The 14,717-nt window shown below is 38.4% G+C and overlaps 1 protein-coding gene across 1 annotated transcript in view; it reads right to left on the bottom strand.

The window, feature by feature from the left end:
• Positions 1–14,717, bottom strand: part of GLDC (glycine decarboxylase) — a 39,815-nt gene that overhangs the window by 4,081 nt on the left and 21,017 nt on the right. The window contains exons 10-21 of the mRNA XM_005522680.2: positions 13,732–13,871; positions 12,833–12,913; positions 12,170–12,267; positions 11,620–11,704; positions 11,489–11,530; positions 8,623–8,765; positions 7,679–7,754; positions 4,570–4,695; positions 3,498–3,647; positions 2,908–3,020; positions 2,132–2,273; positions 713–824 (exon numbers count right to left, since the gene is read on the bottom strand). Of these exons, the coding sequence (XP_005522737.1) occupies positions 713–824; positions 2,132–2,273; positions 2,908–3,020; positions 3,498–3,647; positions 4,570–4,695; positions 7,679–7,754; positions 8,623–8,765; positions 11,489–11,530; positions 11,620–11,704; positions 12,170–12,267; positions 12,833–12,913; positions 13,732–13,871 (1,308 nt within the window). The remainder of the gene's footprint in view (positions 1–712; positions 825–2,131; positions 2,274–2,907; positions 3,021–3,497; positions 3,648–4,569; positions 4,696–7,678; positions 7,755–8,622; positions 8,766–11,488; positions 11,531–11,619; positions 11,705–12,169; positions 12,268–12,832; positions 12,914–13,731; positions 13,872–14,717) is intronic.

Genomic DNA, 14,717 nt, shown 5'->3' with positions numbered 1-14,717 from the left:
ATCTATTTTAAGAATAATATATGTAATATAAGAATAATATATGTACTCAAATGTTCTTTGACACTGTTCAGCTTAAACAAGGAAAATAAATTTTCTGATAGTTACTATACTATCACAATAATTTTTTCATCTCTCCTTCATTACTTCTGTCCTGTTGCAAGACTGGAGAGCCAAAGCAGGGAACCAGAATGTAGCTAAAATATCATACCAAGGGAATTCTATCATCTCACAAAAGTGAACAAGGAGCAGAAATGAGGGAAGCTTGGTGGGATTTATTTTCAGAGGAAGTGTGGAAGGGGAAGTACAGGTCCAAAAATTACTTTCAGTTCTTAAATAGTTGCATCATTGATTATGGAGATTTGGAAGTCTCAACTTGGTTGCTTTTCCTTTTTCTAACATTCATTAATCTGCCATTAAATTTCAAGGAGAACAATCTAATGGTTAACTCTACCTTTGGCATAATTTTTTCTAATTACAAAGAGATATTACTTTTCTTCTACTTGCAAGTATCTCAGTCTCATTGCAATACATCCATAGAAGTGTGGCAGGTTATTTCTCTCCTTGTGAGCAACATCAAGAGAAGTTTGGAATCAGTGGTCACATAGCCATGTAGCCACAAAAAAAAACCCCCAAGGCAACCATGTTGCAAGCCTACTTCTATATGAGGCAAAAAAAAAGCCTGTTAGAAGAAAAAAAATCATCCAATACTTGCCTCTTGCTCCTCTGAAAAGGATTTTGTAGTGCTTCTCTAGCCTCTTTGCCATGTAATTTGCATTTAGTATAGCAATCTCAGAAGCATGCTTCAGACCCTTTGCTCCCATTGTCTGAAAGAAAAATAACATGAAGAAACAGATCTAAACCCAGTGTAAAGCAAGCGAAGTGTGGTCCTGCATGACAGAGAGCAGCACCTCAGTGCACCTGGCTAGTTCTAAGGCATTCACTCTGCTGTTGCACTTTTCCACACAACACTCACAGAGAAGGACTGGATATTGACTTAGGGCACCTCTGGTGTATGTTGTTTATGAGAGTGTCTACTGTGTAAGAGGTTTAGCTTGAAGTCCACAAATGAACGACCCAAACCTTTCCTCAAACTGAGAAGCTTTGAACTGAATAGAAAAATTGAGAACACAGTGTCAAAAGGCACAGGCTACCTGTCTCCATCTCAAAGCAAGACTGTCTAGAGAACTTTAGGTAATATAAATAAATGACATTTTGCACTGTGAGAAAACCAATCCCCTTAAAAATTTCTAATGGATAAAATATTCTGTAATGGGAACCAGCTTCGAGTCAGAAATTATTCTTACCCACAGCTGGAAATGGAAATTGCATCAGTTCATATTTGGTCATTTCGAATTCCAGGAGAGCTGGTTTCCCCAGCAGAGGAAATTCCCATGGTTAAGAGTATCAAACTGGCAACAAAGTGCTCTGAATGACACTGCCCCTAGGTTCACTCTTCCCCAGCTCTGTCACTGGAAGTGTTAAATGTAACTCAGGAGCCCCCGCAAACCCTTTATCAAATAGAATTTGAATCTACAATCATCTCTGTTGGCTAAATATACGTGTAGCCAAATATTTGCTGGCTTATCACTAAATTGCAAGGGATTAACAAATCACATAGATGATGATCAAGGTGTTTCACATGTAAAACCAAAACTAAGTTCAGTTTTCAAACTCCTCTGGAATTCAGGATATTGTAAAGTTGAATGTTACATAGACGTCAAATATAACAATACTGAAACATACAATTAAAAATACTCTTGGGGGAACAGTAATTACCAGGCAGCTTTTAAACATGAAAACTTCAATGTCAGAAAGTGAAAGCCTGACTGCAGTTTTCTGTCTGGTGTCCACTTATCTCAAGATCTATTACAAACAAGAGGTAGGACATCAGGACAACTCCTGTATCTAACTCTTCTTTCTCATGGCAACATTGTCCTTCTATAAAACAAGTAGAATTGATGGATGTAAATAACCTGTAACTGTACTGCAGTCACTTCATTTCACTGCATTTCAGTCTGTGCAAACATCTCAAAATTAGCTGCTCTTAAACCTGTTCATGTGGTTCTAGTGGTCATTGGACTTGAAAGAGAAACAGAACCTCAGCTGATACTCCTTACAGAAGTCTACACACCTTGATATACACCCAGGAAATTGGCAATATAGCACTGGAACCCCAAGGTGCAGCACTGACAGTGCCCAAAGGACATGCATCCTTATCCGTCTGTATTTTGATCACAGGGTGGGTAGGTAAGTAGGGAGCCAAATGTTTCTTCCTAAAACAAAAACAGTGATTTTAGAGCTTAGATGTGTGTTCCTGTGTTACCATATCTGGACAGCTTCAGCAGTAGTTTCTCTTCACCTTGCTTCCAAACACAGTCCTCTAGGAAGTCTGATCTATGCCTTCTTCAAAAGAAAGTTTATTATCACAACTGGTGCCAGTGGAGCAGGGCATTCAGTTTTCAACCTATCACAAGATATTAATGGAGTTATCCAAATAAAAATTACTTTCTTTAAACTAGTAAGATTATCTTCCTTTAAGGAAATACAAATGCTCCATAGGATAGATTCACACAGCTTGTGTAGCACTTCTGTGCTCTGGATTACATGCAGTACTTTCAGCCCTCAAAGTCCATCTCTTACTCAGGAAACAGATTGCTGAGTGAGGTTTACCACACACACTGGAAGGCCAACATGGAAGCCAGGGTTTGGGGATACAGGTGAACACCAGCATGCTTGAGATTTGTGCATGACTGTGCTGGAAAAGGACAGATGCTTGCAACCAATATAACACCTCTCCCATCCACGACTCTGTACTGAAGTGAACACCCAACAAGATTCACTAAGATAGATAGATATATAGATATGTTTGTTTGTTTGTTAAGAAAAGGCTAATATAGAGATACTCACACTCCAATTGGTCCCATTCCAGGTCCTCCTCCTCCATGGGGAATGCAAAAGGTTTTGTGAAGATTTAAGTGAGAGACATCAGATCCATAATCTCCAGGACGACACAGACCAACCTGTCAAGGGAATACTCTGTTTCAAGACATTCTTCATATGCCATTCAAGACTATTACTAAATGCAAGGAGAACAGGTTGAAAAAGTTGGTGTGTGTTCCATGTTTTTTCTTTATCATGATGCAAGAACTTCATGCAAATAAGCATCATTGTTCTTGCTTATCATAAGCAAGAACGATGTCCTTTGTTTTATGAATTCTTAATTATATCTGTAAATAATGTCTTTGATAAAGGGTAGGCAGACTAACCCAATTTCAGTGAACAAGTCATAAAACTTATGACACATTTCAGGGCAAAACCAAATAAAAGTGAATTACTTCCACCATCTAATTTTTATTACTGTTCTTGGAAATCTCACATCATGCCCCAAATACTATGCCATCTTGCATGGAAGCTGTGTTATGGTCTGAACTGAGTACTGCTGTGCTATTTTTATTCCAAGGACTCCCAGTAGCAATAAATCTGCCTAGGTTTTGTACCTGAGCATTCATATTTGCTCCATCTAAGTAAACTTGGCCTCCATGTTTGTGAATGAGGTCACACACATCTCCAATCTCCTCTTCAAACACACCGTTGGTGGAAGGGTAGGTGATCATGATGGCTGCCAAGTTCTCCTTGTGCTTGTCCACCTGGAGGCAGGGAGGGGAGAGAAAAACAAGTCACTAAGCCTCCTAAAGCTTCTCAAGATTTTACAAAAAAAGTACAACTGAAGAAAGAGTGGGTGGGAAGCAAGCCCATCAGCAGACAGTCAAAGTACTTAGTCAGCAAAGGATACTGGATTCCTTCCTTCTGCCATGCCTATGGAAAAGGAGTGATTTCTGAATAAATCAGAATTTTAAAGCAGGGAAGAAGGCAGTATTAAAAGGTAAATACAGATACAAATATGTATCTCTGTGTGTATATATATATCTGTATATCTATGTATCTGTATATCTATTTATGTATACATAAAAAATACTTCTGGGACCTTCAGACAACCAAATGAAGTATCTGGCCTTCAAGTTTATGTGAAATAATGACCATTCCCCCTGCTTTCAGCAATAGAGTTCTATAAAAGTTTGTTCAAATGTGGGAATGTGTTCTGCTAGTCCCTTGCATTGCAAGATTCACCTGCAGCCAATATACTTTAAAAAAGAGAAAAAATGTAGTTGCCTAGCAACACCCTCCCCAGCAGAGGTGGACTTGAACTTCGCTAAAAGAAGGCTGAAATGCAGTTTCAAATGCTTCACATTCATGAACATGGCTTGTTCATTTCCAGTATTAGCTGTGGACCAAAAGGGTCTGCTATAAAAGAGCCTACTGTGTAAAAAGACTCTTTGAGTAAATCCTGCACCAAAGATCCCCTAAATAAAAGAAATCTCACAAGTGTCACATGGTTAGTGTCTGAGTGAGAAAAAAAAAAAAAGAAAAACATTTTACTTATCCTTTTGAAACATATATTCACTATTATTGCTTTTTTTTCTCTTGTAAAAAAATGTGATTCAGCTGCCAATGCTATTGCCTTCAGAGAAGAAGTGTTCCTTGAAAAATCAAAGATAATGAAATACTCACCATTGCTTTTAAATGAGAAATATCAATGCTCCCATTTTTATCCACTTCAATTGGCTGAATCTTCATCCCTGCCATTTGTGCACTTGCTGGATTAGTACCATGAGCAGATTTAGGAATAAGGCAAACCTTGGAAGGGAAAGAAAAACAGAGCCTAAAGTATAACTGGTTAATAAAATCTTAATGTTTTATGGTCTACACTCAGCTACAATTCATCATCAAAATTTTGAAAGGAAATCCTGATGGTACCAGCAAATTGCTGCTTTTGCTGAACCATGCTAATAAATTTTTAAAGAAAATACATTCAAATGTATTTAATTACCAAATTACCAAAGTTTCATTTGCTGCATAATCGTATTTAGGGATGCAATTCTAGAATATTATTATTTCAGATACTCATATTTAAAATCTTCTTGTCTCACTCCACCTTTTTGTAAAACACTTTTTTTTTTTTTTTTTTTTTTTACAGTTACCAGTCTCCATATGTACAATGACTTGAAAGGAAAAACTGCCTAATTCCAAATTTCCACAACTTCTTCTGGCTTCCAAAGCATTTTTTTCTGTATTCTATTCAAAACAAAAATTCAGACCTAAATATTTTGGCTATAGATGAGAAACTCAGAGCTATTTGTATGCTCTGTACAGTTAACATTAAAAGAGGGGAAAAAAAAAAAAGAAACTTTTCTACTTAAATAAATGCAGGTTCTTATTAATCACAGGAAAATGGTGCATGTGTCAGGATATTTCCAGATATTTTTTAGGAATTCCACCCTTTCTAAAGACAATAAATCTAAAAAAAAAAAAAATTTAAAAAAAAGTCTTTTACTTTGTTTTCCTGAGTCATCAACTTCATGATGGCTCGTGGAACTCTTATCATCCACAGTGATGCTGAGACAAATGTGAATATTTGAAAGCACCAGGAACACAGGGACAGCAGCACCAGCGCCAGGAAGCACTGTGACACATCTGTAGCCATTTTGTCCACATAGCTCAAATGTGGAGCGGCTCCAGATGGCCACCAAGGCTTGCTGGTGCAGACATCACTGATCACACAAAAAGGCAGGGATGTGAGCCGTCAGTTCATGCCCATACTTTTTCCCCACAAGAGGGCACCGAATCCAAACACAGCCAACTATGAGAACCTTCAGCTGCTGGTACAATTTACTTTCTCCAGCCCAGGAGAAAGAAGCACTTCAATTGAAAGGCCAACACTTTGTGGGCATTCTTATTTTCTTATTCCTTTTTATTCTTTCCCGAAGTATCATGATTTTCCTGTAACATTTGAAATCTGTAACGTGTGAGTAAAGAGCAAGCAGCCCCCAGGCTCTCCTGTGCAGTTCACCTCTGGGTACTTTCAGACCACAGAAGGACCCACAGACACCCAGAGAAGCTTGAGGATCTTGCACAGAATAAGAAATGGCAGATGATATGTAGACAATCAGAAGACAACTCTCCAAGGAAGAAAATTTTAACCTAATTTCAATTCCTGCTGAGTAAAACTACTCAAAACAAGGTTTGTAACTGTAAAGAGCGGCTGCCTTCTAATAGGTTTAATGTGATCTGGATGCAACAAAGAAATAAAGACGACAACACTAACATTCAGTTTTGGGTGAATGCTAGCCTCACATAGAGGCAATAGTTACCAGCAGGCCAGAACAGCAATGCTTCCATTTTGAGAAGGCAAATGAGTCCCAAAGCTAAGGATAAAACCAGGTTCAAAGGACATGTATGCTATTGCACTAAGGAGTTTTTTCCTACTGTTGAAAGCCAGCTCTATGAGTGTGTGAAAGAAGACCTAAGCAGTCTCAGATTTCCAAAAAGTTTTTGACATGATCTCGAAAAATGTTCCTAAACTAACTTCCAGTGGGTTGAGTGGGAAGGTACATATGTATTTCATTAATACATGTTAAAGCAAGAAAAATACTCAGTTTTCACTGTATGGAAAGGCCATCCTAATAGAATATTATAAAAATCTGTGCTGGTTCTCTAACATTTAAAATTACTCATAATTGTGTTTATTATGAAGACACACGGTGAAATGCCAAATATCCTGTTAATACAAAAACCCCCCAGATCACTAAAGGAACTGATTGCAGAGTTCAGAAAAGGACCCACAGTACTGAGGGGCAGCATTCAAAACAGTATACATCTACTGGAGGCAGACAGATCCAAAGAATGGCATGAGAAAACACATCTTAACAACACACCATTGTGATCTTTAGCTTTGAACCTACTGCTACCAAAAGATCTCATCGTTTAGGTGGGAAAAGGAAGCAACTGCATCAAAAACTAGAAAGGGAAATAAGAGAAAAAAGTAAAAGGAATACAGAGGCTTTAAAGATAACCAAAGATAAAATGGCTTTTTTGAGAAGGATGGGCAAATAACTGGAATCCAGCTAGGAAATGAGGATGGAAAAGGATAGAATAAATAATTCCGGAATTAACACATGATATGTCGGCTATGAACATGAAAGAACTGTTCATCACCTTTCAAGAGTGAGATGGCATTAGATGAAATTATAAACATATCTCAATTTCCTTCCTTCCTGACTTCCCATGTCTGGCCACACGGCATGTGCAATGGTTGCTTGGGAATTAAAATGCCATAAGCATGACTTTCCCTGCTTTGCCCTCCTTTCCCTGAGCTTTTGTTGTTAAGCATGCCATTATCAACATCCCTTTGGACAGCCAGGGTCAGCCGTCCTGGCCGCATCTCTCCCAGCACCTTGCTGACACCCAGCCTCCTTGCTGGGAAAGGACAGGGGCAGGACAGGGGCACAGAGAGAAAGCTTTGACACTGTGAAAGCACTGTTCACTATTTGCCAAGAGATCTCTGTGTTATGAACAGTGCTTCCTCCACAATTCATGTGGAGAAAGTTAAGTCCACCCTAGCCTAACTCAGTACAATCACCCTTCCAGGGAGTGCCCTGTCTCATTCTCACTGTAAAAACTTCTAAGATGTTAACCAAGGATCTATGTGGGAAGCATGGAATACTGAAAGCCTATCAGAGGTGATGATACACAACCTAGCTTCTCTCTAGGTGAGTCCCAGCTGCTGAATCAACTCTCCACTTCCCACCCAACACTTCCCCACACGAGTAGTGACACTTACGGTTCTGTGACGCTCTCCTTTGGCATTTAAATAAGCTTTGATCGCAGCCAAGCCTGTGTATTCTCCTTGGGCTCCACTGCAAGAAGAACACAAACACTCTTACACAGCACACAAACCAGGAATGCCACCTCTCTGCTGGAGCTTCAAAACTGTCCAGCCCTAACCCTTATCAATGACTTCAGGCAAGTATTAGCATATTAAAAGGAGCACATTCCATAGATTAAATTACAAATGGACATGCTTACATAAACAGCTAGATGTAAATTAAAAGAGTAGATAACAAAGGTTATGCCATTTTATGTGTTTATACTATGATGTTAAATCCTTATGGTGACTGAGATGATCCACGTTTCTGCACCTAGCAGGGGACTCTGTGCTTGATTACAGGGGCAAACTAATATTGAGATGCATAGCAAAGTGTATATAACGAAACACAAAAGGTCTTTCAGTGACAGCAGTAAGTTCTTGCTGTTCATTTTGTATCAAAATTGCTAGTGGACATAAACAAGGCTGCAGCAGTACTCATTAAATTCTGCTCTAATAATTTCTGTGGGCACACAGATCTTAGGCATTCTTCAGTCAAACCTAGTACGCTACCAACCAGTTTCAACAATTGAACACCTGGCAGTTCATACATCTGATTCCTATTCCAAATCTTTATTTTCAGTTCATAGGGGGAAAATATTTAAAAAAATTAAAAAGACCAAATCATTAAAATTTTAGAAGAGATGAGACAAAATAAAATACTGTAGTTTTTAAAAGTTTTTAAACTTTTTTTAAACTTTTTTTTTTTTTTTTAAGACTACTTATTAATTTCATAATCTTGTATTCAGGACAAATTTTATTTTGGAAAATTCTTACATTTTTGGCTTGCACATTCTCTTTGGAGATAAGTTTTTGGAATTGTGTCTCAAGGTGCAAACACACAGAAAAAAAATTCCTACCTATTTGGCTGGAAGGAGATTTTGTCATAGCCTGTAATCTCACATAGGTCCTTCTCTAAATCCTTGAAAAGCTGCTGATACCCTTGAGCTTGATCCAGAGGAACAAAAGGGTGGATGTTGGCAAATTCCCTCCATGTAATAGGCTAGAAAAATAAAAAAAAAAAAAAAAAGCAACATAAAGAGTGCTGTAACAAAACACAGACAGCTCTGTGTTGTTGCTAAACTCTGTGAAGGAAAGAAGTCTCCTTGTGGTCCATGAAGTATCAAGCACCAAGTATGTTGATCTGCTGGAGGCTTGGAAGGCTCTACAAAGGGATCTGGACAGGCTGGATTGATGAGGCCAAGGCCAGTCATGTGAGGTTCAATAAGGTCTAATGTTAACTGATTAAATGTTAACCTTTTAGCTTTTTATTTTGGTAATCAGATTACACAAGGATTTGGGATATTATAAAGAAGTTATGCCCAAAGCTTAGAAGTAGCTTATAGCATTTTCCCTTTTTTCTCTTGCTCTTTTTTCCCTTCTCAACAGATCACCAAGTCCAGGTTGATGTTTAAGCCATGGGATGCTGCAAAAGCCTACAAGGTCAGGAGCTAATGTGTATGTCTCAAACACTGATGGATAGATAGCAGTGGAACCAATCAAGGACTGTTGATAAGAGCATGCTTCATAAAAGGGCAAGAAATAACAGGATGCAGGTGGAGAAGGGGGCCACATTGAGGTAGAACAGCACTTTCCTGGGACAACAGTCCTTGCTCTGGCTTCTGGACATAAGCACAACACAGTACAGCACAAGTGCAGCAACGAGGTTGAGAAGAGGGCATGGACTGTTCATGAAAGGCTGATCCAGTGAGGGGCATCAAGACCACCAAAGACCCCCCCCCAAGCCCTCTGACCCATTTCCAGAAAGGTCAAGAACAACTGTGCATGGACTATGCATGATAACTAATTTGCACAGAGAGCAAGAAACTTACCTCCAGGGTCAGGAAAACTTAGCTATAAAAAGGTAGAAGCCCCAGTGCAGAGGCGCCTGGGACCCTGGACACACCAACAGCTGGATCATTGCTGGAGTCAAGACTGGTGATCTTTCTTTGCACCCTTCTTCCATTCTTTCTTTCCTCCTCTCTAATTTCCCCCCCCTCCCCCACTTCAATCTTTCACTTACTCAAAACACACCATCATGGGTTTATGCTAGAAGACAAGGGACTAATTTATACCAATTTTAATGTCAAATATATAATTTACTAAAACAACTCTGTAAGTTTATTTTGTGGACTCTGACATTTCTTTTTGACTATAAGTATCTGCAAATCTTGGGTGCTGCTTTCCCCTTAAGAGTGTGATATCACATTTTTACTGGCATTTCTGTGCCCTTGGGTCACAACAACCCCAGGCAGAGCTAAAGGCTGGAGGCAGAGTGCCTGGAAAGACCTGGGGGTGCTGGTGGCAGCAGCTGAACAGGAGCCAGCAGTGCCCAGCTGGCCAAGAAGGCCAATGGCATCCTGGCCTGGATCAGCAATAGTGTGGCCAGCAGGAGCAGGGCAGGGGTTGTCCCCTGTACTCAGGCCTGGGGAGGCTGCACTTCAAATCCTCTGCTCAGTTTTGGGCCTCTCACTCCATGAGAGAAATTGAGGGTCTGGAGCATGTTCAGAGAAAGGCTACAAAGTTGGTGAAGGCTCACCAAGGTGGGCTTAAGGAGTGCTCATAGGATCACGAGTCCTGTGAGGGGCATCTGAGGGAGCTGGGGGTGTTTAGGGTGGAGAAAAGAAGGCCCAGGGGGAACCTGGTCTCTTCTCCACAACTGCCTGAGAGGAGGGTATGGCCAGATGGGGTTGGTCTCTTCCCAGGTAGTAACTGATAAGACAAGAGGTTAAGACTGGATATAAAGAAAAATGTATTCACAGAAGCCCTTTGAACAGCCTCCCTAAAGAACTGCTGAACAACACCCCTGGAAGTGTTTATAAGATATGTAGATATGGTGATCAGGAACATGGTTTAGTGATGGACTCAGTGCCAGGTTAACAGCTGGACTTAATCTAAAGGGTGTTTTCCAACATAAATTATCCTATGATTTTCAGTAACGATTTCTTAACATTAAGAATATGCTTAAAATTCCTTAAAGTTCTCCTACTACTTAGTTTCACCTACCCTTACATAGAGCTGTGGGATCACAAGGTAAACAGAGAGGAGTTGTCTGGAATAGTATTACTTTTACTTAGAGGAAATATACAAGACATAGAACAGTGAAGGGAGAGAGAGAGAGCAGTGAAAGAAAGGGGACAAAGGAAACTGGCGAAAGATGAAAGTGAGAAAACAACAGGAAGAGAGCAAAGGAAGCTCATTCCAAATCAAAAAGTCATTTGGTGATCAAACAGCCTGGCTAAAGCTCTGCTTCATTTGCTATCAGTTAGAAATATGAAGATATCTGGAAACCCTTCAGCTGGGGAAAAGGGAATTATGCTAAGAAACTGCAAACTGAAAAAGAAGCATGAATTGCCAGTCCCACATGACTCTTTTCATATTTCTGAGGATTTGATTTTAAGATATGTAAAGCAGCCAGAAGTTAGGTAATGCAACATTGCTTGAGGGAGGACTGTGACACCTAGTCCCAAAAAATTATTTTCATCATTTTTTTCAAAATGGAGTCTTCAAGACCACATACTTTACTAGTGTTGTTGCAGTCCTACATGTCCTACTTGTGCTTTTCCGAAATTTTTCTTAGCAGAAAAGGGAGAGGGTGACTTTAGCTACTACTGAGACTCCCTTCTCAGCTGGAGTATTAGAGCAAGAGCAGCCTTCTCTAGAATGACACTGGCTAGGTAGTTTATTCGTGTGAATACCAAGTGAGACAGTATTATTGCAACTTACTGTGAGTTCAGCAGAACTATTGAGCTTCATTGTGCAGGACCCCTAAAAATACAAACACACATCAGTATTTATGGAAATACATAAACACGTAGGTAAGTACAGGTTTTTCTGTCTTTTCAGTAAATACCTACCAAGGGAATCATGCTGTGAACAAGGGAAATATCTTTGTTTTCTAATCTTTTCATGTACCGCACGATATTTGTCTCAGAGTGATAGCTGGAGAACACAAAACACAGTGTTAAGGCAAGCAGATTAGTTATACCAGCTGCTACAAAGGAAAAGAACACAACAAAGAAGTAAGACTGAGGAGAGTTATTAATATATACAAAGTAGTTCTTTCCAAACTGGCACTTCAAGCTTGCTAATAGCAACACAGATTAAAAATGCTTATTATTATCTCAGTAATACTACCAGTAAATATAGAATACAAGGATACCATGTCCTCAAATAGTAGGTTGCACAATGCAGATTGATGGAAAAACACATTCCTCAGTGGTCATGAGTATTGCTCTGCTCATTTGAAATGAGACAGATAACTGAAAATGCTACTAAATATCTTATTTCAGAGTAATGAGTCACTATATAAATCTAGGTACAAAACTATCCTCAACTGACTCCACTGCTAGTTTTGAAAGGAGATATTTCAGATTCCCTAAAAATAGCAAACATACATTCACAAACCTGTTGAAAACCTGGTGTGTCAAGAAATTGGAAGTTCTCTTAAATGGGGTGCTAAGGATGCCTTTGGTTTCTTCACCCATACCCTCAGCAATTAGCTCCTTCAACAAAAAGAAATAGAGTCAAATATTTTCATGGAATTTTATTTTTCTGTAACCAACTTCCATTAGAACTGGCTTATGCTATCAGTTTACCTCAGGACTTAGTCAGCTTTTAAGGTGAAACCTGCCACCTTTAATATCATATGTATCTGCATATACCTAGCATGACAACAGTGTTGTATTAAAACTGGGTAGTTTTAATATCTCAGAGTAGCCCTCATCTTGATGGTATTGCTGCTAAATGCTAATGACATGCAACAAAAATTCCATTATTTATGGAAATAAATAACTGACCCCATGTCCCAGCAATCACAGAAGAAGTAATACCCTAATGCAAGGTGTCCAAGCTGACAGAAAGAACTAAGTGCTTCAACTAGAAAATGGCATTATATAAATCCTTTATTTGACACTATCTCTTTATTTAAGAGAGGAACTGAAATTCTTAATATTAATTCTTAACATTTATAAGTGGTCATCATATAGAAACCACAAGACCAGTTTTGGTTTTCATTATACTCTGGAAATATTCAGATAATTTAATTCACATGACTTATTATGTACTTACAGAAGAAGATTCACAACCAAAAATCCATAATATGTCATCTAGATCTTTCTCATTTACAGTTTCATCAAGTGATACTCCAAGCTATGGATAAAAGCACCAATAATTACTCAAAGCTGTTTATTCTAGAGACACAGTACATTTGTTTTGGTCAAGAAAAGCTTTCCAGAAACACAAGAAGGGGAAAAAAAACCAAAACAGCCTATCCAAAATACATATATATATTTTAAAAAATATTTAAAATATTTAAAAGCATACATATTTATAGGTATTTATTATATATAAATTTATTTTATTTATGTAACATTTTCCATTTTCTTCCTTTACCATCCTAAACCATCCAAGCCATCTGGCTCCGAAACTTTGAGACTCATTACTTTGTTTCTAGCATTTCCAACTGGTTTTGTACTTAATAGGAAAATTGCCCATTTTCCTGTGACAACCCTTCCCGCTGTTCCAATTTACAGAACATACTACACTTTGTGAGACGCCTTAGCGCCAACCAAAATGTGGTTTAGATTTCAGTCTGCCTTCAAACACTGCCACAGGACCTGAATTCCAGATGTCACCTTGTATTTCATAATTAAATTTTAGAGTCTCTCCACTCTACCCCTTAGTGACATATTAGCATGAAAAAAATTAGATAATCCTTTTAGTTGGCATAAAATGAAAACATAATCATTATTTCTGGAAGTTCAGTGTGTTACTTAAGTTCATTCTTCATATTATCCTTATAATTTATAGATATATAATATCCTTATAATTGATAGATATATATGAGCAAATGACAAGATCTTACATAATGTTGTTCTGTTTAGCACATGTAATGATCAGAAACTTAACGAAGAAAATGCCGTACTACAAAATTTCTGAATTTATCAAAGGTTTAGAAAGTTGCTTACTCTGCCATCACTATAAATCCGAAAATTTATCTTTCTAAGAGCTGCCCTGTCCAAAACCTCTTTGACTGAGCATCCACACGTGATCGTCAAGGTATCAAAGAACAGATCATGATGTAGTTTATGACCAGCTCGCCTGAGACCTATAAAAAACAGTAAGTTAATTCTATTACATGCACACTGTATTGTTTGCTCAGGCGGCAGTTGCAGAGCAATATTACATATCTCATAAGTAAATGCTTTTACATAATAAAGCAAAATATGCCCCTTGTGTAAAGAGCAGCAAAGTCACCATCTTTTTAGTGAAAAGTCACTGTGTATGAAATGCAAATGATCAGATTCAAACCTAAGTAGTAATACAGACTGTGTCTAGAGAAAGTCGTTCTGATATCTCAAATCTGACATATATACAGCAGCAGAGTTTGTATATGAATGCAATAAGGACAAAATAATAAGACTGGAAAGACATTAAAAGATTTGAACTGTCACAGAGCTTGCCAATCCAAAGTTTAGAGTCTTAGGATTTTTTGCAGTAGCAAGAGGTCCTCTGGCTAAACTTACAAGTAAAGTATGGATGTTTCTTACAGTATTCCATTGGTTCCAAACATTCTAGTTTTGTATCACCTTCTGACAGCAGTGGTAGTCTTATCAGTGAAAAAAACCCTCCCAGACCACATACTCCAGAGGTAATCATTATTTTCTGCTACAGATTCTGTGCTTTTCTTCAGCTGTTAGGCTTTGGGATTTCAATGTTTGTAGCAGGTATGATACTCCACCCAATTTAAATTAAATGTTTCTGTTGCTTTAATATATAACTTATTACCTTCCTTTGCTATATTATAAATACTTTGTGCAGATTTCTGTGTGAAAACTAGGATGGTCTATCAAAAGCAGCAGATGCTGGCAAACAGTATCAGTAACAGCTCAACACTGTCATCTAGAGACTCACTCTGTAGACTTCTGTTAGTTTCCTGAGAAAACAGAAGCAA

Source organism: Pseudopodoces humilis, chromosome 4 (genome assembly GCF_049639895.1).
Source record: "Pseudopodoces humilis isolate 2021_Gansu_Grassland_sample_001 chromosome 4, ASM4963989v1, whole genome shotgun sequence".
NCBI classification, from domain to species: domain Eukaryota; kingdom Metazoa; phylum Chordata; class Aves; order Passeriformes; family Paridae; genus Pseudopodoces; species Pseudopodoces humilis.
This window is presented reverse-complemented; position numbering and strand designations above follow the sequence as displayed.